Here is a 23,334-nt window from a genome sequence, read left to right as displayed (position 1 = left end):
ACAGGGCATGTGGGTGAGGGGGCAGTGTGGGCAACTGAGCTACACACCCACAGGCCCAGAAGGAGACCCCAGAGCCCCCCAAGTGGAGGTTGCTCCAGGGCATGGGCTATCAGGAACTGTCCACTGAGCTGTGGGGCCAGGCAGGCTGTGGCATGTGGGTAGCCTCTGGGGCACCCCAGCCCCCAAGCCCCAGGGCTGAGGAGGCTCCCCTCCTGGTGACCTCCCCTGCCCCACCGTCCCCCAACTCTCCCAGGCTCCCGGAGGTACATGCGTGCCAGCATGGCTCTGTCAGGCTACATGCCTCCCCTCTGCGACCCCAAAGACGGACACCTACATCAATCTCCCAGGTACCGCTCCCAAAGATCAAGCTCAAGCAAATGTGAGCTTACAGAGAGGCAAGCCCCCCTCATCAGCACCCCAAGAAGCTCAGACTACAGAGACCCGAAGAGGGAACGTGAAGGAAATGCACTACTCAATCACAAAGCAAGTCAGGAAGGCCGTGTTCCGGAGGCCAGGAGTTCCCATGGGGTCGGCCCACCGCCCAGACCTCACCAGCTTGGGCATGCTTCTCCTGGAGAAGACGCGGCGGGGGCAGCAGAGGTGCAGGTGGCCAGAGCACCAGCTCCGCATGTTCAGCCACTCGACAGTGCGGGAGGGTGCCGGCCCATCCTCCCGGTGCAGCAGGATCAGCTGCTTCTGGGCACGCACGGCTGTGCTCTCCAGCATCCGCTCCAGCTGCAGGAGAGCAGAGCCTGAGGGCTCAGGCAGGACAGAGCTGAAGGCCAGGGGTGAGCTGTCACAGAGACCCCACTCTGGACATTGCCCCACTGACCCGCCCCACACAGGCAGGAGGGTCAAGGGCAGGGCCTTGGCAAGTGGCAGCCCGGTTCTGTGAGCCAGCTCAGCTGTGTGTGTTGTGCCCTTTGGCTGTCAAAGCTGTGACCCCGGGGTCTGCCTGGCCATGTGCCTGCTTCACGCTGGGCTAGGTGAGAGTGGCCTCAGGGAGCGGTGGGGGTGTACAGGAGGGGAGGGGCCTCCTCCCCATCTGCTGCCCCCCACCACCTCATGGGCACACACTGTGACCTTCTCAGTGACGTATCTGTAAACACCTCCCTTGCAGCAGAAGAACCTGCTTCAGAGATGGGTAATTTTTAGCTGCCCCAGGGTCAGAGAGAAGGAGGTGGGGAACGTAATGTGCACGGAAGGAATGGCCAGCCTACACTTCATACCCTTGAAGCTGGAAACAAAGTGGGCCGACGATGCAACTTCACAGCTGAGAACAGACAGATGGTGGGGTACTCACAAATAGGAAACTAAACAGTCATAAAAATGAGTGGAACAATATGGATAAAGCTTAAACACCTAAGTGTTGAGGAAAAAAGGACATTTCAAAGTGATATAAAATAGGACACTATTTTTATCAAATTTAGACCTGAAAAACAGTGCTGTATACATTCATAGTAAAATAGAAAAGACGCAACTTCACAAGAGGCCCCCTGGGGGCCACTTCAGGGCACCTGCCCTGCTTTGTGCTAAAACCACCAGAGGTGAATACAGCAAAATGTTTCCAAAGCATGCAGGGCAGAGATCTGGGTGTTGGCTTTTATTATCTGCCTTTTCCTGCGTTCTTGAAATATTTCGTTCAAAGGAAAAGACAGAGAAACAGAGGGGTGTGAAGAGAGTGGGCCCCAACCAGGACCTGCCCAGCCTGGAGCCCTGCCACTGCTACCCCCACACCCCTGCCTTGCCCTACCCGCTGCCAGCCCCTTGCACCGAGTCCCCGCCCAACCCAGGCCCACCCCCAGGCCCTCCAGCTCACCTCGCCCACCGTGGGCTCCTGCTCGCCCAGGCCCACGATGAGGATGCAGTCCGCTTGCCGGATGCAGCGCTGGGTCCAAGGTGTTAGCGTGCTGTCTGCCTGGTAGAGCACGATCCGGTGGATGTCCTCCTGCTGCCCCAGCCAGCTGGACAGCCGGTACTCATGGACGCTAGAAGACACGTGGAGGGGCACAGATGCCAGAGCATGGACCTGGGGGTGAGCAGGAAGCTGGGGTGGGCCAGGCTGCTGCCCACACAGAGGCCGCGTACCTGTCCAGAGCAGCGGAGCCAAGGCGCTGTTTTATGTTGTCACTGGTCAGCAGCAGGATGGGGCCTGAAAACACAAACACTAACTACAGAAAACGGTCCTGACAGCCCAACTCCCAGGACCAGCAGCCCCAGGGCCTGCAGACAAGACCCCAACAGGTGGTGGGGGCCTCTCTGAACCCCAGTCTCCTTGCCTGCACAGGAAGGATTCAAATTTTTGCAACACTGAGACTGTGTGTGCATGTTGGGGGCATGGGAAGCACAGCTTGTAAAATGCAAGATAATACAGAATGCCCCAAACCCGGATGAGCACGGCTGGCCACATTCTGTCAGTGTCACTGGTGTAGTCACCACGTGGAGATGCACATCTTTTCACATCTTGTGTGTCTGAAATCAGTGTGCATCTTTCCTCTATGATGCCTAGATGGACACAGGTGCCGCGGTCTGCCCAACCAGGAGTTCCAGCAACGGAATCTGCAGAAAGGTCACCGGGGGCTCACATGCACTGGAGGCTGCAGACAAGCACCCACAACCCTGGGCTGGAGAGGACCCAGAAGTCCTGAGGGCTTTCTTCTTGTACAGGGCTCTCCAAGAGCTTCAGTTAAAACGTGAGACTAAGAAATCATTGCATTGTATTTTAACTAGCAGCATCTGCTTTCCTAGAGGCACACAAAATAGGGGTGTGTCCTATGACAACGGTCCCCCTGCTGAGACGTGGCACGGGTGTCTCGGACCTAAGTGGCAGGGGCTTGGGGTGAGGGGGCTCGTCCTGTTGGGGTTCTGCACTCCTGGCTACAAGCTCTCGCTGGTCATCAGCAGGGGTCCTGTAGAGGGAGGGAGACCTCTTAGGGCTGGGCTGCATCACAGGCCTGCAAGGGTGGGCACTGCAGTGATGGGTCTTGACCACCTCTCTTGGACGTCGTACAGGATGTGATGGGACTGGCAGGCTGTGTCTGGCTGCAGGAACAGTGAGGAGTGTAGTCCTTAGGCCCGCCAGGGACCCCAGGCTGGTCTCTACCTGCCCACTGGTGCATGTGTCCCATGTAGACACCCCTGCCTAGACTCAGGGGGGCTCTGCGGGGGCCCTCAGGGAAATGTCGGGCCAGCAGAGGTGGCACTCTGGGCTTCCATAGCACAGGCTGCCGCCCCTGTGGAGACCAACCCTGTCCCTAGCAGGGTCTGCTGCTTCTGGGCACGCAAGGGGTACGCCGGTCCAGGGCAGGGAAGAGAAACAGGATGGCTCGCCCACACTTGGGGCATAGCTGAAGCGGGCATCCGCTGCTGCTCCAACCTGCTCTGGCCTGGCTGCCAGACAGTCCTTCCCAAACACTGGAAGCTGAGGAGGCAGAACACCACCTCCAAGTGCTAGGAGAAAATGGCCATCAGCCTAGAATCTCCCTCCAGAAGGGAAAGCAACCTGCACAAGCATGGGCACCTGACTTCGGGCAACTAGGTTCAGCACAGCAGTGGGCCAAGTTCAGTCTCTCGAAAGGAGGGTCTGAGTTGCTGAGGAACCCTACAGACATCATCACAAAGCAATCCCAATGGATTGTAAACTGAAAAGGAAAGGAAAAACCGCAAAGCATTTAGAACATCTTCATGCTTGGGGGCGGCATGCAATTCCTTCAGGAAAATACAAAAGCAGCAATGATGTAAGAAAAAAATTGATAAATTGGCCTGAATTAGAATGAAGAACTTCTGTTTTCAAAAGACGTCATTAAAAGAATACAAAATCAAACCACAGAGAGAGAAAGATACGTGTGGTCTTGGCACCCAAACAAGGGACTGTGTCCAGGTCCCATAAAGAACTGTGCCCACCACCAAGGCGAAGACAGCAACCCAACAGAAAGATGCTGGGCCACCTGGCAGGCACCTACAGAGAGGGCACCCTGACGGCCAATGAACAAACTTCTTAGTCACGGGGCATACAAATTGAAGCCACAAGGAGAGGCCACTACACACTCACCACAATGCACAGAGACAAGACTAACCACCCAGAGAAGTGGACCACACACTCTTCCCAGGGGCGCCCAGCTGGCTCCATCCATGGAGGGTGCGACGCTTGATCTCAGGGTCGTAAGTTTGAGCCCCGCCATGGGCACAGAACTTACTTCAACAACAACAACATAACCCAAGACATCCTCTAGGACAGATTATATGTTAGGCTACAAAACCAGTCTTAATAAAGCTTTAAGACTGAAATCATTCAAAGTATCATTTCTGGCCACAATGGTGTGAAACTAGAAATCGGTAACGAGAGAACCAGAAAATTCACAAATGTGTGGAAATTAAACAACACCCTCCTGAACTACCCGCAGGTCAAAGAAGAAACCCAGAGACCAGCGGAAACACAGAGCATCCCAAACGCAGGGAGGGAGCAGTTCGCTGTGGAGAGAGGAGCCCAGAGCTATCAATGTGCTTGGAAGAAAGAAGATCTCAAATCAAGGACCTAGCTTTATTTATTTATTTAAATAATTTATAGACTTTATTTTTATTTAGGTCCACGGAAAAATTGAGCAGAAAGTATACAGAGTTCCCGTATACATCCTCCCCTCCCCTCCCTCCACCAGCCCGTTCCCTGTTCCCAGCATCTTGCATTAATGCGGTACGCTGTCACAGTCCATGAGCCAATACTGACGCATTAGGATGAACTGCAGTCCAGCGTGCTTATCAGGGTTCTTTATGTTGTACACTGTATGGGTTTGGACAAACGCGGAATGACACACATCCACCACTGTGCTATCACACCGAGTATTTTCACTGCCCTAAAAATCTTCCTCCATGCGCTCCCTTTTCATGCCTCCACCCCCCGACCCCTGGAAACCACTGATCTCTTTACCGTGTCCACAGTTTTGCCTTTTCCAGAGAGTTGGAATCACACAGCGTGCAGCCTTCTCAGATCGGCTTCTCTCAGTTAGTAACATGCATTCAAGGTTCTTCCATGTCTTCAGTTTGCTAAGACTTTAAGTTTTTTTATGAAGAACCTAACTTTATACCTTGGGTAACTAGGAAAAGAACAGCAACTAAACCCAGAACAAACAGAAGAAAGGAAATAATCGAGATTAGAACAGAGATAAATAAAATGGAGAACAGAAAAACAACAGAGAAAACCAATGAAACCAAAAGTTGGGTCTTTGAAAGAATCAACAAAACTGACAAACCTTAAGCTAGATGAATAAAGAAGAAAAGAGATAAGACTCAAATTATTAAAATCAGAAATGATAGTGGGACATTATTGATCTTACAGAAATAAAAAGGAGGCACCCGGCTGGCTCAGTCAGCGGAGCACACGACTCTTGATCTCAGGGTTGTGAGTTCAAGCCCTATGTGGGGTGTAGCGATTACTTAAAAATAAAATCTTAAAAAAAACCAAAACACAACTATTAATGGGAAGAAACTTCCTCAGTATATGAAAGGCCACACATAAAAACCTGAGCGGACATCACACTCAGTGGTACGAGACTGAGAGTTCTCCCCTAGGATCAGGAACAAGGAGAGGACGGCCGCCCTTACCACTTGTATTCGACAGTGTGCTGGAAGTCCCAGCCAGAGCACTTAGGCAGAAAAAAAAGAAAGAGAGAAAGAAAAAAGAAAAGCTATAAAAGGCATCAAAACTGGAAAGGAAAAAGTAACATCTCTGCTTGCAGACAACATGATCTTATATGTAGAGAACCCCAAAAAACCCATAACTAATAAATTAAGTTGCAAGATATAAAAATAACACAGAAGTCAGCTGTGTTCCTATACAATGACCATAAACCATCAGAAAAAAAAAGGGGGTTTAAGAAAAATAATTTATAATAGCATCAAAAAGAGCAAAGTATAAGGAGTAAACTTAACCAAGTACACCGAAAACCACAAAACATTGCTGAAAGAGATGAAAGAAGACGTAAGTATGTGGAAACGCATCCCGTGTGCATGGGTTGGAAGACTGAACATTGTTGAAGTGCCTGGACACCCAGGGCGAACCACAGGGTCAGTGCAATCCCTGTCAAAATCCCAATGCCATTTTTTACAGATAGAGAAAAACCAATCCTGAAATTCCCACGGATCTCAGGGACCCTGAAGAGCAAAGCTATCTGGCAGAAGAACAGAGCTGGAGGCCTCACGCTTCCTGACTTCCAAACCTACTACAGCAGTCAACACGGCGCGGTGCTGACATGAAGACAGACGTACAGACCGTGGGAGAGAAGGGCCCAGAAACGAACCCTCACCCATATAAAATGGTTCTCGGCAGGGTGCCAAGATCATTCAGTGGGGGGGGGGGGTCGTTTCTCAATAAACGATAGCAGGAAAACTGAATATCCATAAGCAAGAAAATAAACCTCTATTAAACTTCACACCTTTGACAAAAATTAGCCCCCAAACAGATCATTAAATGTAGACTGGAACCTCAGGGGGCGCCTGGAGGGCTCAGTCGGTCAAGTGTCCGACTCTTGGTTTCTGCTCAGGTCATGATCTCAGGGTTGTGAGATCAAGCCACGCTGGGCGTGGAGCCTGACGGAGGTCCTCTCGCTCGCTCTTTGTCCCTCCCCACGTGCCACACACACGCATGTCCTCTCCCTCAAATAAATGAATCAATCTTAAAAAAAAAAAGTAAAACTTTAGGCCTTTTGAAAAAACATAGAAGAAAACCTAGGCCCTAGGGCTAGGTGCAGAGGTTTTAGAAATGCTACTGAAAGCATGTTCCATGAAAGGAAAAAAACGGATAGAGTGGACTTCACCACAATTCAGAGTTCTGCCTGTGAAAGTGGACGGGGCATCAGAGGGGCGGCTGCACCCCCAGCCCAGCCAAGAGCCCATGTCTGGAGGGTTGGAGGAATTCTCAAACCTCAACAGTAAGAAAACAAAAAACTCAATCAGAAAAAGAGCAAAAGCCAGGACGTCATGAACAGATATTTCGCCAGAGAGGATGCGCAGATGGTAAAAAAGTACAGGGAGAGACATTCGGCATCGTGAACCATCAGGGAAACCAAGATGGAGCCACGAGCTGCCCTCACTGCCCGCCCATCAGAGCAGCAGAAACGGGGCGCCCGGGTGGTGCAGTCGGTTGAACGCCCGACTCTTGATCTTGGCTCAGGTCACGAGCTCAGGGCCGTGAGTTCAAGCCCCACACTGGGTGACACACTGGGTGTGGAGCCTGCTAAAAAACAATAACAGCAGAAATAAACACCAGTAACAGCTCTGAAGGCCGGCGAGGACAAGCAGCGGTGGGGCTGCGGCGGGAGCACGCAGGGGTGCAGCCCTCTAGAAGGACTGCACATACACTGACCACACTCACCGCATGCCTAGATGTCCATCCAGACAAAGGAAAACTTAGGCGCACACAAAAGCCTTTACACAAAAAGTCACAGAGCTTCACTGCTCCACAGTGAAAGGGCATCGTCTGAGCCAACAACGCCTGTGTCCAGAGGTCATCTGTGCATGATTCCATTTTTAGGGCATTCTCAGAACAGGCTCCGAGTTAGGAGCTGCAGGGGCGGGGGCCTGCACCTGGTGGCGGTGGCAGGAACCCACCCGGGAGTCAGGGTGCCGCAGAGCGCACATCGACCCAGGTGACGTCTGCAGGCCCTCAGACCACACCAACGGCCTTCCTGACCTTGACAGGGTCCTATCGTTATGTCACCCGGGGGAAGGGTACATGATCCTCTCTTTACTGTTTTTGCAATTTCCTGTGAATCTGTAATTATTACAAAATAAAGTTTTTTTAAAAAACAGAGTAAGCTTCTATGAAAGCAGCACATCTCTGCTGTAGGACTTGGAGATGCTGTGTGTGCCCTGGACAGTGTGAGCGACGCCAACAGGAGATGAACAGGATCCCCACAGCGGGGGTGTCTGTTACAGTGAGTGCCTTCTGTGTTTTAGAGTTTTGTTTCGTTTTTTATTTTATTTATTATTATTATGTCATGTTAGTCACCATACATTACATCATTAGTTTCTGATCCATGATTCATTGTCTGCGTGTAACACCCAGTGCTCCATGCAGAACGTGCCCTCTTTAATACCCATCACCGGGCTCACCCATCCCCCTTCCCCCTAGAATTTTGTTTTGAGATTAAGTTTTAAGGACCAGAGTAGTATCTTCCAATTTTATAAATCATTTTTATTTGGTATTTATCTAATGCTTTCTATTGTCAAATGTCTACATCAGGCAGAGTATTAAAATATACACTCTCCTCACAGACCCCGTTTCAGGACAGTAATGGAACACTCACTGTATTTATTATTATGCCATCTTTAAAAATACAACCCCTGACATTTTCAGTACAACTACATCACAGAAAGTTGATCCACTATTATTATCGTCACTCACAGTTATCTAAAAACTTATAAATAAAGTATTAAGAATAGAGAACACTTCGGGGCTTGTGGACGGCGCGGGTGGTTGAGCGTCTGACCCCTGGTTTCAGCTCAGGGCGTGACCTCAGGGCCGTGAGACCGAGCCCTGCGCCGGGCTCCACAGTCAGCGTGCCGTCTGCTCATGATTCTCCCCCTCCGCCCTCACCCCCGCCCCCACTCTCAAATAAACAAAACCTAAAAAAAAAAAAGGAATACAGAACACTTGATGATTTTGGCAATTCCTAAGAGCTCAGGAATTTCTATTCCTTGTTCTCGAATTCCAACGTTTAACGGCTGTCAGGAATTTGAAAATACTACCCAAGCTCCCTGACCCCGACTGAGGGCATTTTCCACACGGTCAGTCAGCTCCTGCAGCCACTGCAGCGTCCCCCCGGGTAGAAGGCTCCCTGAGCCACAGGTGCAGGGAGGCCCAGCCAGGCCCCCACAAGACCGTGTTTGCCACCAAGACTGTCAGGACGCCGGGCAGACACTCTCCTGCCCCCAGCAGCCCTCTCCCAGCATCCATAAGGCTTAGCTGTGAAGGCGACCCTAACCGCACTTGCAGAAGGACCACGGGCAAGCGGAGGAGGGCTCCAGAGGACCCTGGTGGCCCTGGGCAGGACTTACCGATGGCACTGAGGGCGTGCTTGAGCTCCAGGGCAAAGGCGGTGAGGGGCACATCCTCGGACACAGGCATGGCAGCCACCGTGGAGAGGTTGCCGGCGGGGTTCCCCGAGTCCCACTTGCTGCCCACAGTGTGCAGCCCAAACTGGTGACCTGCGGAGCACAGGGTCCTGCGTTGGCCTAAGAGGCTGGGCCGCGGCTGACAGTCTCTAATTGTTTCTCGAGGGCACCAGGACACAAGGGCCTGGGAGAGAGGAAGGGGCCCCAGGGCTTGCTCCAGGCCTCCATAACCAAAGCGTCTCGTGCCCACCCACCGGACCACCCTGCCTTTCCCATACTGTGAGCACCTTGCAGTTCACACACTCCAGGACTCAGGCCTCACTGATGAGAGGCACAGCATACAGAAAAGACCCTGAGACCCAGAGAAACCTCAGACTTCAGGCCCGCATCCTGCGGTGTTTCCACTACGCACTGTAGAAACAGTGAGAGCAACCCGTGGGGGGCAGCAGCCTGAACCTTTGAGCAACAAGCCAGTGCAGTGAGAGCCTCCTGTCCCTGAGACCGGCTGTGAGGCCCAGGAAACTCAGTGCCTCCCTGGGGCCCCCACGGCAGCAGAGAAGGAGGCAGCAGGCCTGCCGACCCACCGAGTTGTTGGTTAGAGGGTCCCTGAGACTTTATTTACAACAATGGTCATTTCTTGGCCAGGAGCACCTCCTATTTTCATGGAAGAGGTGGGGGGGGGGCAGCCTCACTCTCCTGTTGGCCACATCCCAGGCAGACTCTGGTCTCCTGCAACCTGCACACGCCAAGGGCTCTCTTCCCGGCTCCCCGACTGCCTGCTGCCCTGGCCTGCTCCATGCTGCTCGCCTGGCCCAGCCAGCCGGCTGCCAACCCCCTGACTCCCACGCAGACCCCCCCGACCTCTGCAGTGCACAGCCATGCACATGCACTGGCCACACCGGAGGGGCCCAGCTCCTCCAAGACAGCATCCATTTCTGAGTCCGCTCATCTCACCCTGGGTGAGGAACGGCAGTTTTGAGTCCCAGCTGTGTCCCTGCATGGCCTGACCCAGAAACCAGAGGGGACGCAGGACAGCAGAGAGAGGAGGCAGCTCAGAGCTGGTCCGGGGCAGGGAAAGAAAAGGCCATGAGCTGGTCACTGGGTGCACACTGGGCGGCAGAGGGGCCTCTTTGCAGCAGTTTTCCTGCAGCTTCTCCTCTGGGAAGCCCCCTCCTTTCTGTCTTTTCTAGCGACCTCTGACGCCAGAACCCTCCGTCTGAGGCAGAACCAAAGGGAACTCTCTTGCTAGCTTTGCATGGCTCTCTCTTCGCCCTCACCAGAGGCACTGGGAGGTCCTGGTTCTGGCTAGGAGGGAGATAGGGCAGGCACGCGGCACCTAATGGCTGCTGACAATTGCTCAGAAGGGTGCACAGAGGAGGGCGGATGGGCTGTGGCCTCCACCACCACCAGCCCCCCCAGCTCAGGCAGGCTCCATCCCCCTCCCAGCCAGGTGCTGCCTCCAGGGATCTTTCCCAGGGCACCCAGCACTAAGCAAGCACTTGCCTGGGGCTGCAGACACAGTGGGGCAGAGCCCCCCCAACTCTCCACACCCTGCACCAGAGCAGGGAAATCACAGAGAAAAGAGGGATGGAGAAGGAATTCTTGAAACCTAGCACGAAGCCCTGGGCTCACCGCCGCGTGGCCCACGCGTGACACCAGCCGGCCTCCACACCGGCTCTGGGGAGTGCACAGTAGGGCAGACCAGAGTAGTATCGCAAAGGCCTCGAGAACTAAACTAACGTTCAAACACAGTCAGGGCCAGGACATGCTCTGTGAATATGAGCACCCCGACAGTCTGTTAAAACAGGAGATTTAAAAGAGAACCCGAGTCTCATGACATCATGCCTGAAATACAGGATATAATCCAAAATTACCAGCTATACCAAAAGCCAATAAAATCTCACCTAGAACAACAGCAGAAAAATGACAACAGGTCACAGAATCTGGAACTACTTGACAAGGACGGTGAGGCAGTGATCGTGGCCAGTAAGACACCTGCACAACTACCAGTGAAGACAGGGACCAGAGCCAACGACCCTGAAGACCCACCACAAGAAACTATTCCCTCTGAACACTGGAGGAAGGAAAAAACCAGCTGTGCCCCAAAGACCTCGGAGACAGTAACGGGCCTGGCATCCGTGTCACTGGATTTCTGGAAGAGGCTAAAGAGGACAGAGCTGAAAGAATATTTGAAGAAATAAGGGCTGAAAACTTCCCAAGTTTGGTAAAAGACATAAATCTATAGATTCAAGAAAATGAGCATTTAGTCTCTATAAAACTAAGGACAAAGACAAAGTATTGAACGCAGCCAGAGACAAAGCATGGGAAACGGACTTGGGAACAGCCATGTGTGGGCCTCTCATCAGAAGCCGTGGAGGCCGGTGGCAGCGTGTTCCCCCGGTGCCGCGGCGAAGGGCCCCCTGGTGCAGCGGCGCATCCGCGAACAAGTCTTGGGGATGAAGTAAAACAGACAGCCTCAGATGAAGGGAACTCAGAGAATATGTAGCCAGCAGGGCCGCCGGGGTGAAGAGTGGCAGAGCGTAGGTATTCTAAATGATTCTCCGCTCGCGCTTCCACAGCAGGTTTGCTGGCTGAATGCAGACGTCCCCGTGCTGCGTGAGGGGCTCACTGAGCACAGCTGCGGGGGCCACTCAGAGTGATGGGGCCGTGAGGAACGGGAGCTGCGATCCCACAGCAGCTACGGAAAGCTCCCTGCGAAGACGCACACTGGAACCTCGAGTGAGAAATACGAGCAGAATACTCAAAAAGGCTGAAGGAACTCCAGAGAGGGTGGGCAGAGGAACTGGAGAAAGAACGTGAGGGGAGGACAGGCACCAGTCCCAGCCCAGGAGGAGCTGCTCCACACAGACGGTCTGCACACAAACTACACAAGGGGTCAGGTGGGGGCGCCTGGGGAGCTCAGGCGGCGAAGCATCCACCTTCGGCTCAGGCCGTGATCCTGGGGTGCTGGGACTGGTCAGCGGGGAGCCTGCTTCTCCTCCCTCTGCCCCCCAGCTCGTGCTCTCTCTCTCTCTCAAATATATAAAATCTTAAAAAACATACAAGTTGTCAGGTAGGATGACAAAAACGCAACCCAACTGCGCCTTCCACAAGAAACCCGCTTCGAACATAACCAGTAACACCACGTGCTGGGCCGTGCTTCCCACGTCCGCCCCGGACCTCAGGGCGTGGCCTCGTTTGGAAACAGGTCTTTGCAGATGTAGTCATCGAGATGAGCTGCACCGGATTCGGGTGGTACCGGCACGCTTTGCTGCTCCATGGGGCACACCGGCCACCCCAGTGCCCAGCTCACTGCCAGGAGACACAGGGCCGCCCTCCCACAGCTCGCGAACTGGCATGGGGCACAGACTATACAGGAGGACGAGGGAGCGGCGGGATGAGCCAGCGGATTGAAATGAAGTAGAAAAGGGAAACTGAGGGGTGCAGGGCTTGGCGTGGCCAGGTGGGTGTGGGGCTCTGCTGAAGGGGTTCCGGCAGAGGGCACAGCAGGCCAAGGCAGGTGCAGGCGGTTCCCGCCGCTGCTGACCAGGACAGGGGGCCAGCAAGTATTTCACAGAGCACTTTTGCAGAATTAGAACACATAAGCTGACAGGGAAAGGCCCAGCACTGGAGAATCACCTGTTCAGCTCGGGTCAGACAACGGCCTCCCACCAGTACCCCCCAGTGCCAGGTTTAAATCCGCGCTCCACGGCGGACCAGGGCTTCCCTCCCGCACTGCCCACGCCCAGGCCTGTAGCAGCCATGGGGCAGGTGGGGCCCCTGAGGCGGGAGGGCGGGGCTCCCCAGGACACACCTGTTGCAGTTCCCTGCTGGAGGCTGCCCAAAATCTTCTCACCCAAGAGATGAATCAGCCGCGTCACAACCTGGGGGCAGAGAAAGAAAGGAGGCCACACATTTAAACCAAGAAGAGAAGCACCCTGGATCCACATTTTCGAAACCACCATGTCTGTAAACCCCTCTGGGCTGAGGGCAGTGGGGTGGTGGCAGGCTGGTCACCGGGAGGGGGGCCCCAACTCTATGGGATGAGGGGCTGCCCCACAGAGAGCCCGCCAGGGGCCAGCAGGTGTGAGGGGCACATGTCCTGTGACCTGGCACCTGAGCCAGGGTCTCTTTTTACTTCCAGGGCAGGGAAGCACCAAGGGAAGCCACGACCACCCTACCAAACTGCCTTATCCAAATTCCGAGTTCCCCTTTCCCAAGATGCAGAGCAAGAAAGCCCTGTACTGTGGGAACCACACATCCCTGTACTTGCCCCTGCCTGTCCTGAGACTCCTCGCTGGTTTTATTATTTATTTATTTATGATTTTTATGTATTTATTTGAGATAGCGAGAGAGCACAAGCAGGGGGAACAGCAGAGGAAGAGGGAGAAGCAGGCTTCCCGCGGAGCAGGGAGCCCGATGCGGGGCTCGATTCCAGGACCCCGGGACCATGACCCGAGCTGAAGGCAGATGCTTAACAACTGAGCCACCCAGGCGCCCCTCCTCACTGGTTTTAAACACCACGTGGGGCATCGCTCGTCTTGTGGAATGGGCCAGGCAGGCTTCACTCGCTGGGTCCCCGCGACCCCCTCCTGCCTCCTGGCAGTGCCCAAGTCACCTGTCCCAAGGCCCTTATCCCCAAGTGCTGGTCCACACAGACACTTCCTTTAAAACGTGCAATCTGCCTGCTCCAGGTCACTCCAATCTGCACCTCACTCCGGTACTCAGAAGGATGCAGGCCGGTGCCTGATAATCCTGAGTTCACGGTCTGGATGTCCCGCTTCCTGAAGGCAGCCCGCAACAGGAGCGCTTACCTGTGGGTACCTGCGCTTGATGGATGTCAGGGCTCCTGTCGGAAGCTTGGCCAGCTCGGAGTCCCGAACGGCATGCACTGTCGTCGCCCTGGCCTGGTGGGTGAGCGTCTCCACCTGAAGAAGAGAGGCTGGGGAAGCACAGCCATACTGCTCACGCCCTCCAGCCCTACAGACCCAACCAGAAGGCAGAGCACATGGCCGCCCTTCTGGAACATGGTGTATGGGGCAACAGGAAAGAAAGGCGCTAATCCAGCCATGCCTGTGCTGTTGGAGGAGCATCAGTGAGGGCTTGCCAGAGGGCGTGCTGCCGGCAGCACTGGGACCTGGGGTCAGGCACCAAGAAGACACCAGCCTAGCCGGGGCCTCGTCCTACGTAAGTCTCAGAGGAACCACCTTGGGGCATGTTTTCCTGGTAGGGGTGAAGGGGCTGCTCCAGGGTCCCCCCCCAGGGAGACGCAGCCAGCCGCTCTCCCTGGAGACTTTCAGAAGTGACTGTGCCACGAAAGTCAGCCCCCCAGGAAAGGTGTGCCCCAGACTAGGCGGGTAGGAGCCCTCCTCAGGCCACTTCCACGGGCCAGTAGCCACCCTGGGGCAGAGCACGGTGAGGAGGGAGCCCGGCCCTACCACGCCAATCAGGTCTCCGCGGCCATACTCCCCCGCCAGTCGCTTTTTGCCGTCGTCCTTCCGGATCACTGAGCGTAGCCGGCCACTGAGGACGATGTAGGTGCAGTCTGACTTGTCCCCCTGCCTGCGCGGACAGAGGCTGTTGGGTGCGGAGGGGCAAGGCCAGGAAGCCCTCCCCCATTTGAGGTGGGGGAAAAAAAATGCAATCTTCTCACTGTATTTTTTTTTTGTTTTGGAAAATACAGTTACTTTCCATTAAGAAATATATACGCCAGGGGCCCCTGGGTGGCTCAGTTAAACGTCTGCCTCCGGCTCAGGTCAGGATCCCGGGGTCCTGGGATCGAGCCCCGGTTCGATCGTTGGGCTCCCTGCTCAGGGGAGTCTGCTTCTCCCTCTGCCTCTGCCCCGCCCCCCTGCTTCTGCTCATGCGCTCGCAGACACGCACACTCTCTCTCAAACAAAATCTTTTAAAAAAATAAAGTTTTAAAATAAATAAAAATACATATGCTAATATATAAATGGCTTATTATGATTTTTAAATAAATGATTACATATTTAAAACGTCCTTAGTTTTAATTTTCAGTACCATGAAGATCGACAGCTGTAACCGCATCTGTGTGACACGGAGCTAGGGTGCCCAGACGACACCCCAGGGGCACATTCAGCACATGAGCACCTTCAATGCCATTTTAACGTCACCTCTGCTGGGCCATCTCAAAGGATAGTGTGGATTTGCAGCGGATGACGTGGAAAGATGCCCATGAGAAAGCGTGTGTGTCTGAGTGTGTGTGCACGCACACGGGTGTGGTGACCTCGGGGGGCAGAGCCGCATCTGTCAGCGGCACCGTCTTCCCAGTGGAGACAGTGCGGAGGGCAGAGACCTGCACCCCCGTGGGCCCCACCTGTACACCGCGCGCCCGGCCTCCACCTCCATCCAGTCCAGCGCGAAGTCGATCTGCCGCACGAAGGACGACACCCGCTTCACCACGGTGTGTGCGACACCCAGGACCACAGTCGGCTGCTTCCGCATGATTCTGCCAAGCCAGCCCAGAGTCACGCCTGCCCCACCACGGCCTACAGCCGACCCCACCAGGGCCAGCCCTTCCCTCCAGGCCACAGCACTTGAGAGTTGGCAGGACCCACACCCCCATTTATCAAACGGTGATGCCACGTAGCAGGTGACAGAGACACAGGCCCAGGGCTAGGACAGAGCTCGGTGCCCACTCGGCCACCTGCTCCATCATGGCCCATGTACACCGAGCGCCCAGCAGCCCTGGGAAAGCCCACGGAGCCCCCTGCCCACTGCCATCTACCTCACAGATGTGCTCAGAGCACAGGCCTCACATGGGGTCTCGGCCCTGGGAGTGCGATGCAAAGTCCCTGCCCCCCACAATGTGCCCTGAAGTCCAGGGTGGGTGGAGAGAGTGGCCGCAGGGGGCACAAGACAGGGTGAGGCTGAGAGGTCGGAGGGCAGCAACCACATGGGGCCTCGAGCCGGGAAAGGCAGTGGGTGGATCCTGGACACAATGGAGGAGTCCCTGGCAGGCTCTGGCCAGCAGGAACACAATGGACCTGGTACCCTGGTCGCTGTGTGTGAACAGGCTGCTGGGGGTGAGGGCAGAAACAGGGCGTCTCCTAGGGTGTGGAGGCTTCTGGAAGGCAGCAGCAGGGGCATGGTCAGCTCAGGGGCTGCAAGCCGGACTGGGGCCCCTCCAGGACTCGGCCCAAGCGATGGGCAGGTAAGAGTCACCAGTCACAGAGCAGACAAAAGCGGGAGCAGAAGCAAAGTGGGGGGAAATCTACGGTTCAGCTTTGAACAACAGATTAAGGAAGCCCCTGAGGCCCCCCGGGGGATGTCAGGACAGCAGGCCGACGCACAAGCCTGCACTCAGGGGGGAAGTCTGGGGGGAGACGTGAATTTGGTACACAAAGACCCAGGACTGGATGAGATTGCTCAGGACACCAGTCAGACGACGTCTACAGGGCAGGTCGGGGCCCAGCAGGGACTCACTCATAGAAGTGTGCCTTGGAGATGGAGAGGAAGCTGCAGTCCCTGTTGGCCTTGATGGTGAAGATGAGGGGCTCCCCCGTGAGCACGGCCAGCTGCCCCACCACTTCCCCGGGGCGCACCACGAACAGGCAGGTGTCCCCCTCACTGTCGACCTTCCGCTGGTACACGTGCAGCAGCCCCGAGACCACGAAGAGGATGTTCACGTCCTGACCAAACAAGGGGTGTGGGCCGGAGACCACGGGGGCTGCCCGCGCTGTCTCATGTCACTGTTCCTGGGCCCAGGCTCTCCCAGGAAACGTGTCAGCAGCATCCACGGTTTTATCGTTTGATTCTCTTGTGGCAGAGAGGCTAGCCATGGACGCATACCCCGCCCACACGTCAGCAGGTCGCCCGCACGTCAGCGGGTCTGTGCCGCCCAGGTGCTCCCTTCTGTCTCCACGCAGCCCCGCTGAGTCTCCCCGACCCCACACACACCACACGTCTGCCAGGTGTGCCTGTGAGAGATTCCGATGCCCACCTCAACTCACCTGTGTCCATCACCTGGCCTCTCTCCAGACCTGCTCACCCTGCTCTAGTCGGGCCCCTCCTCTCTGGTCCGAGCAGGAAAGGGCCAGTGCAGGGCTCTGGGAGGCCCGAGGCCAGAGGCTTGGCCCTCAGGGTCTGGGAGGCCAGGGGCAGACAGAGGCCGGCTCTGCACCCCGTGCCCCCCACACAGCCTCCGAGGAGCCCCGGGTACTGTGCGCCACAGAAGGCAGTAGTGAGGACTGAGGCCTGCAAGTAGATGAGGGCTTTCCTGACCTGTGGCCCAGACTGACCGGCATAAGAGAGTCAGCCAGCAGTCCGCTTCCTCTGGGGAAAGGAAGACCCTTTCCTGGTCACGGCACACACACGAGGGAAGGAGGGGGAGGGGAGAGGCAGGGACACCGATGCCCTCGGACAGCCTCAGACAGTCCCCTCGGGGGCCTGACGCCACCTTGCCCCCCCGACTGGACCGCCTCGCCTTCCCCATCCAGGGCCCACAGGCTCCTGCTGCCTGGGCACGTCTGTCCCCCAAGTCTGCACAGCCAGCTGCCATCACCTGGACCCCTATGAGGCAGGAGTGGAGGCCCAGGCTCGGTCTGCTCTCCCAAGACAGACCCGTCTCACCAAAGCTGCTCTAAAAGCAAACTAGGCAAAACACCGTCCACCGTGCTAGCGCAGGAGCCAGAGAAAACGCAGCTCCGAGAAGGACCCCCAGACCACACCAGCACCAGGGGAGACGAGCTCCCAGGAGGGCAGAAGCTGTGGAGGTTATCTTTGCCTGCCCAGCAGAATGTGGCTTTCAGAATCAGAAATTAGGTCCATTTCATTACAAAACTATTTTTCATCTGTATTTGGATCTGAGAATTGAGGAAACAAAAGCATCTCTTCTGCACCTGACTCTGAAATCAGTGATGACTCCTATACGAATGCACATGCGCGAGTGTCCATGAGCGTGCACACGCACCCTCCCCCACGAGGATAGGCCCACAAGCCTGGGGTAAAGAGAGCATACCACAGAAATGGGGATGACAGGCCCTGCATCACGCGTCCAGCGCGTGCCCAGGCTGGGCCACAGGGAGGCTGCCTCCTCAGCGCTCCATCCAGCACTGGCCACAGCACTGGGCAGGCCTGGGGACCGCTCCCTCCCACCGCAGCCTTTTGCTCACCTGGTCTCCCTGCCTCGACACCACTGTGCCCCCCGGAACATGGAGAAGTGTCACCCGGCCATCCAAGAGTGAGGGGTCCTAAAAACAGGAATGCAGGAATCAACACAAGGAGCGTGGACATGCGCTGAGGACCACCACCAAGCTGGACCCTGCACAGCCACCCATGCAGACTGAGGCCGTCGGCGCAGGACACCCAGTCAGGGGCCCCGGGGTCTTGTGAGCTCTACCTCCAGGAGCTCAAGCGGGCTCCCACAGGAAATGGAGAAAAATGCCCTTGGGTCTCAGCGGTTGGGGGGGGGCAGGGACCATTTGGGACACCCCCCCCCCAGAGCATTCTGTTCTCCACAGGCTTGCCCTCAGGGGAAACAATTTCAGCAGAGCCTAGCCTGCTGGTGTCCCTCGGGGCTTCGGTGACCAGAGGAAGAAGAGGTCGGGGTGAAACACAAGTCCGATTGATCCTGACACACAGCCCTCGCTGAAGACAGACCAGCGCAGGGGTCACGGTGTGTCCCGCTCCCCACGCCTCACGGCCACGTCACTCCACATCTGTTGACTGCAGTGCCTTCTCTTTGTTTTCTCATCAATTGTAAGTTTAATATAACAAATGTTAAAAGCAGCAATTCAAAACCATGAATGTTTTCAAAGGCTCACGGGGTTATTACAAGGTCAGTTGGCAGTAATGCAGCTACTATCCAGCATGGATGAAATGCTGGGGTGTGGATGGAGTTAGGGTATGCTGACGTCCCGAGGAAGACACCTCCCACCGTTCCCCCTCTTCAAGCCCAGAGCCTGGAGAGCCTGAGTGGGAGGTGCAGGTGCACCGAGGCAGGCCTTGCTCATCCTCTGCTTCCTCAGAGGCCTAGAAAGCAGGCCTGGGAGGTTGCTGTGCCCTCAGAGGCCAGGCAGGAGCCACAGACTGGATCCCAGGTTCCACACCCCTACTGGGCTGGGGCTGGCTTCTCCGCTCCCCTTCCATCTGGCCCCAGGTCGGGGCTTCTGTGGCAGCAGCCGTGGGGCTGAGAAAGAACTGGGCCCAACCCCAGCTGCTCCCTGCCTGGACCACGCTAGGGAAGCGGAGGGAGACCGCAGTTCCTCTGACCAGGGACGTCGTATCCCACTATCAAGAAACAGCCACGAGGTGCACAAAACACACATGGGCAGAAGCAGACGCAGACCGGCCAGGGGTGCTGGAATTTTCCGACCAGAATTTTAAACAACTGTGGTTAATATAGGCTAAGGGCTCTAGGATAAAGTAGACAGCATGCAAGAACACACAGAGGTGGAAATCCTGAGAACCAAAGAGAAAAGCTGGAGATAAAGACAGGGTGGCAGAAATGAGCCCTCTGACGAGCTTGTTTGCAGACTGGACCCGCTGAGCAGAGTCTCGATGCTTGAGGACACAGCAACAGAAACCCTGAAATTGAAAAGCAAGCAAGCAAACAAAACTGATAAACAAAGAAGACGATACCCAAGGACTGTGCGACAATGATAAACGTGTAACATACATGTGATGGGAAGGCCAGGAGGACCCCCCCCGCAAATTAATGGCCCAGGAATGTCAGAGAACACCAAGCAGGATAAACGCCAAAAACCCACACCCAGGCGTGTACAGCACCTTCAAACTACAGGAAATCAAAGATAAAGATCCTGGAAGAAGCAGAGAGGAGAAACACCTGACCCAGAGAACAAAGATAAGAATGACATCAACTTCTTGGAAAGCACATGAGCAAAAGGAAAAAGGCAAATATTTAAAATGTCGAGAAAAAAACACACCAACCTAGAATCCCGTACCCAGTGAAATCTTCCTTTAAAAGTGAGGGAGCAATGAAGATGTCTAACAAATGAGAACCAGAGACTTTGTTGCCAGCAGACCTGCCCCGAAAGGTGTTCCAAGGACTCGAGAGAGGAGGGGACCGAGGTCAGAGCCGCAGATCTCCACAGACAAAGAGCCCAGGAGAATCCAGCGAAGGCAAAATCAACACTTTCATTGTCCTCCTTTTTTTTTAAAAGATTTTATTTATTTATCTGGCAGAGAGTGAGCACAGGCAGAGGGAGCAGCAGGAGAACCCACGTGCCCGTTTGTTTTTTTTTCAAGATTTTATTTTCATTTTACACCCAGCATGGGGTTTGAACTCACAACCCTGAGATTAAGAGTCACATGCTCCAGGTGCCTGGGGCGCTTAGTCAGTTAAGCATCCACCTTTGGCTCAGGTCACGATCTCGGGTCCCGGGCTTCAGTCCCGCATCGGGCTCCCTGCTCAGGGGGGAGTCTGCTTCTCCCTCTGACCCTCCCCCCTCTCATGTGCGTTCTCTCTCTCAAATAAATAAATAAAATCTTTAAAAAAATAAAAAATAAAAATAAATCAAAAAAATAAAAAATAAATAAAGAGTCACACGCTCCCCGGGAAGAGCCAGCTGGAAGCGCCCCCCCGCCCCTGTTCTTAACTGGTCCTCAATACAGCAGCAACGCTGCAGTCACGCTGCAGTGACCCAAGGGTGGCAGGTCCGGGTGGCGTGGTTCCAAGCTCTCACACTCTACAAGGCAGTACAGTGTTTAAGAGGAAGACTCCGTTTCCCTATGCACTGAATACGCCCGACCCCACGGGGTGGGCTTTCCCACGCCCGGCATGCCTCCGGCTCTCTGCGACACCTGCTGGGCAGCCTGCAAGTCAACTCAGTTTTGACCCCACAGGTTAGGGGCTCGGTCCCACCAGACTCCCCCCACTTCAGACGCCAGCCCCAAGGAGAGGGTCCCCAGGGTGCACACAACTTGCTGCACAAGGAACTGGCTATGAATTGGAGGTTCCCACAACCCCTCGAGTTCGCAGAACTCTGGGAAACATGTATGCTCTGTCACTGGTGTGTTATAAAGGGCATGAGTCAGGAAGAGCCCAGTGGAAGTGATGCATAGGGCCGGGTATGGGGGGGAAGGTCACGGAGCCTCTGTGCCCTCTCTGGGTGCACCACCCTCCCCATGTGGGTGTGTTCACCCACCCGGAAGCTCTCTGAACCCCGTAGTGTAGGGATTTCTGTGGCGGCATCACCACGGAGGCGTGATGGATTACTAATTCAGTCTGCAGCCCCTCCCCTCTCTGGAGGATGGGGGTAGGGCTGAAAGTGCCCAGCTTCTGACTGTGGCTTCGTCTTTTCTGGTGACCAGCCCCATCCAGAGTCACCTCGGGAGCTGTCAGGAGCCACGGGCAGAGACCAAAACACATTATTTTTCATCATGTCAGTGTAATTTGAAAGTGAACTAGGGTTAGGTGTAAATGTATCTTGCAAATTTAGGACAACCACTAAAAAAAGTAAAAAAGGAATACAACAAACCAGCTAAAAAAGGAGAAAAAACAGATCATATAAAATGCCCAATCAAAATTAGAAAGAGCAGAAAAAGAGTGGTAGATGAAAGTAACAAAAAACAAGGGCAACAAATAGAAAACTGTAACCAATGTGGTAAAGAGTAACCCGATTCTATCAATAATCACTTAAACATCAATGGTCTGAATGCCCCAATTAAAGGACAAAGATCGTCAGACTGGCTACAACAAAGGCCTAGTCCATGAAGGAAAAAATTTATAAGCTGGAATTCATTAAAATAAACAAATTCTGCTCAGTAAAAGACACTGTCAAGAGAATAAAAAGACAAACCACAGATGGAAGAAAATATTTGCAGAAGACACATCTGATAAAGGACTGCTATCCAAAACAAACAAACAACTTTTAAACTCAACAATAAGGACACAAACTACCTGGTTAACAAATGGGCGAAGACCTTAACAGATTCCTCACCAAAGACACACACACACACACACACACACGAGAGCGTGCTCCACGTGATATGCTATCAGGGAAATGCACACTTAAACAACAACGACATACCACTGCACACCTACTGGAATGGACAAAATCCATTAACATACTGACAGCACCAAATGCTGGTGAGGATGTGGGGCAGCAGGAACCGTCACTCAAGGCTGGGGGACATGCAACAGGGTGCGGCCAGTTTGGAAACAATTTGGCGGTTTCTTGCAAAACTAAACCTACTTTTACCATAAAATACAGCCCTTGCACCTCTTCCTATTTACCCAAATGAGTTGAAAATGTAGGCCCACACGGACATGTAGAGTAGCTTTATTTAAAGCTGCCAAAACCTAGACACAACCAAGATGTAAGTGAATGGATAAACCGTGGTTCCTTCCAGACAACAGAATGCTGTTCAGCGCTAAAAAGAAATGACCTCTCAGGCCATGAAAAGACATGAGGAACCTTAAGTGAAGGAGGCCACACACTGTATGATTCAACAACATGGTGGAAAAGGCAAAACTGTGGAGACAGTAAAAAGGTGGGGGGCTGAGGGAGGGATGAACAGGTGCAGCAGGGGGTTTTTAGGGCAGCGAACCACTCTGTGTGAGGCTGTCCCCACTCGCCCACGGAGTACACACCACCGAGAGAGCCCTGAGGTAACGCTAAGGGCTTTGGGGGTGATGACATGTCCGTGCAGGTTCTTCTACTGTACCAAACGCACCACTGGGCGGGGGCGTCAGTACTGGGAAAGGCTGTGCTGGGCAGGTGGAGGGGGGCAGCAGGTATACGGGAAATCTCTGTGTTCTTCTCAGTTCTGCTGTGAACCTAAAACGGCTCTAAAATATAGTCTGTTACAAAAATTGAGTAAGTAGTGAAAAAAGACATTTGTGATATAGCTGAGGAGACATGCCAACTAGCAGCTGGGTGGACTGTGGTGCGAGGCCTTTCCCACCTGTGAGGATCACACGCCACCGCTCAGTAGTGGCCACAGATAAAAAAACATTCCAGATCTATAAAATGGAATAACCAAACTTGAGAACTCAGCGCACAGGTTTAGCAGATTAGACACTAAAAGCAGAATGTGAACTCTGATAAAAACGTGTATATCAAGTTCAAGGACTTACAGGAATATGGGAAATACAGACAAAAGGGGGAAGACAAGGCGCCTGGGTGGCTCAGTCGTTAAGCGTCTGCCTTTGGCTCAGGTCGTGATCCCGGGGTCGTGGGATCGAGCCCTACATCGGGCTCCCTGCTCGGCGGGAAGCCTGCTTCTCCCTCTCCCACT

At 54.3% G+C, this 23,334-nt stretch overlaps 1 protein-coding gene across 4 annotated transcripts in view; it reads right to left on the bottom strand.

Moving 5' to 3' along the window:
* Positions 1–23,334, bottom strand: part of PNPLA7 (patatin like domain 7, lysophospholipase) — a 60,867-nt gene that overhangs the window by 12,785 nt on the left and 24,748 nt on the right. For all 4 annotated transcript variants that reach the window (XR_012377246.1, XM_025864846.2, XM_073890039.1 and 1 more), the window contains exons 16-25: positions 18,246–18,323; positions 16,558–16,763; positions 15,449–15,580; positions 14,547–14,670; positions 13,923–14,036; positions 12,923–12,992; positions 9,052–9,201; positions 2,089–2,152; positions 1,820–1,988; positions 553–735 (exon numbers count right to left, since the gene is read on the bottom strand). Coding sequence is in view for 3 of the 4 variants with exons in the window: in XM_025864846.2 (XP_025720631.2) it covers positions 553–735; positions 1,820–1,988; positions 2,089–2,152; positions 9,052–9,201; positions 12,923–12,992; positions 13,923–14,036; positions 14,547–14,670; positions 15,449–15,580; positions 16,558–16,763; positions 18,246–18,323 (1,290 nt within the window). In the remaining variant the exon portion in view is untranslated. The remainder of the gene's footprint in view (positions 1–552; positions 736–1,819; positions 1,989–2,088; positions 2,153–9,051; positions 9,202–12,922; positions 12,993–13,922; positions 14,037–14,546; positions 14,671–15,448; positions 15,581–16,557; positions 16,764–18,245; positions 18,324–23,334) is intronic.

The sequence above is a fragment of the Callorhinus ursinus genome, unplaced genomic scaffold (assembly GCF_003265705.2).
Source record: "Callorhinus ursinus isolate GAN/ISIS: 27379988/994484 unplaced genomic scaffold, GSC_fseal_2.0 scaffold125, whole genome shotgun sequence".
Lineage (NCBI taxonomy): Eukaryota > Metazoa > Chordata > Mammalia > Carnivora > Otariidae > Callorhinus > Callorhinus ursinus.
This window is presented reverse-complemented; position numbering and strand designations above follow the sequence as displayed.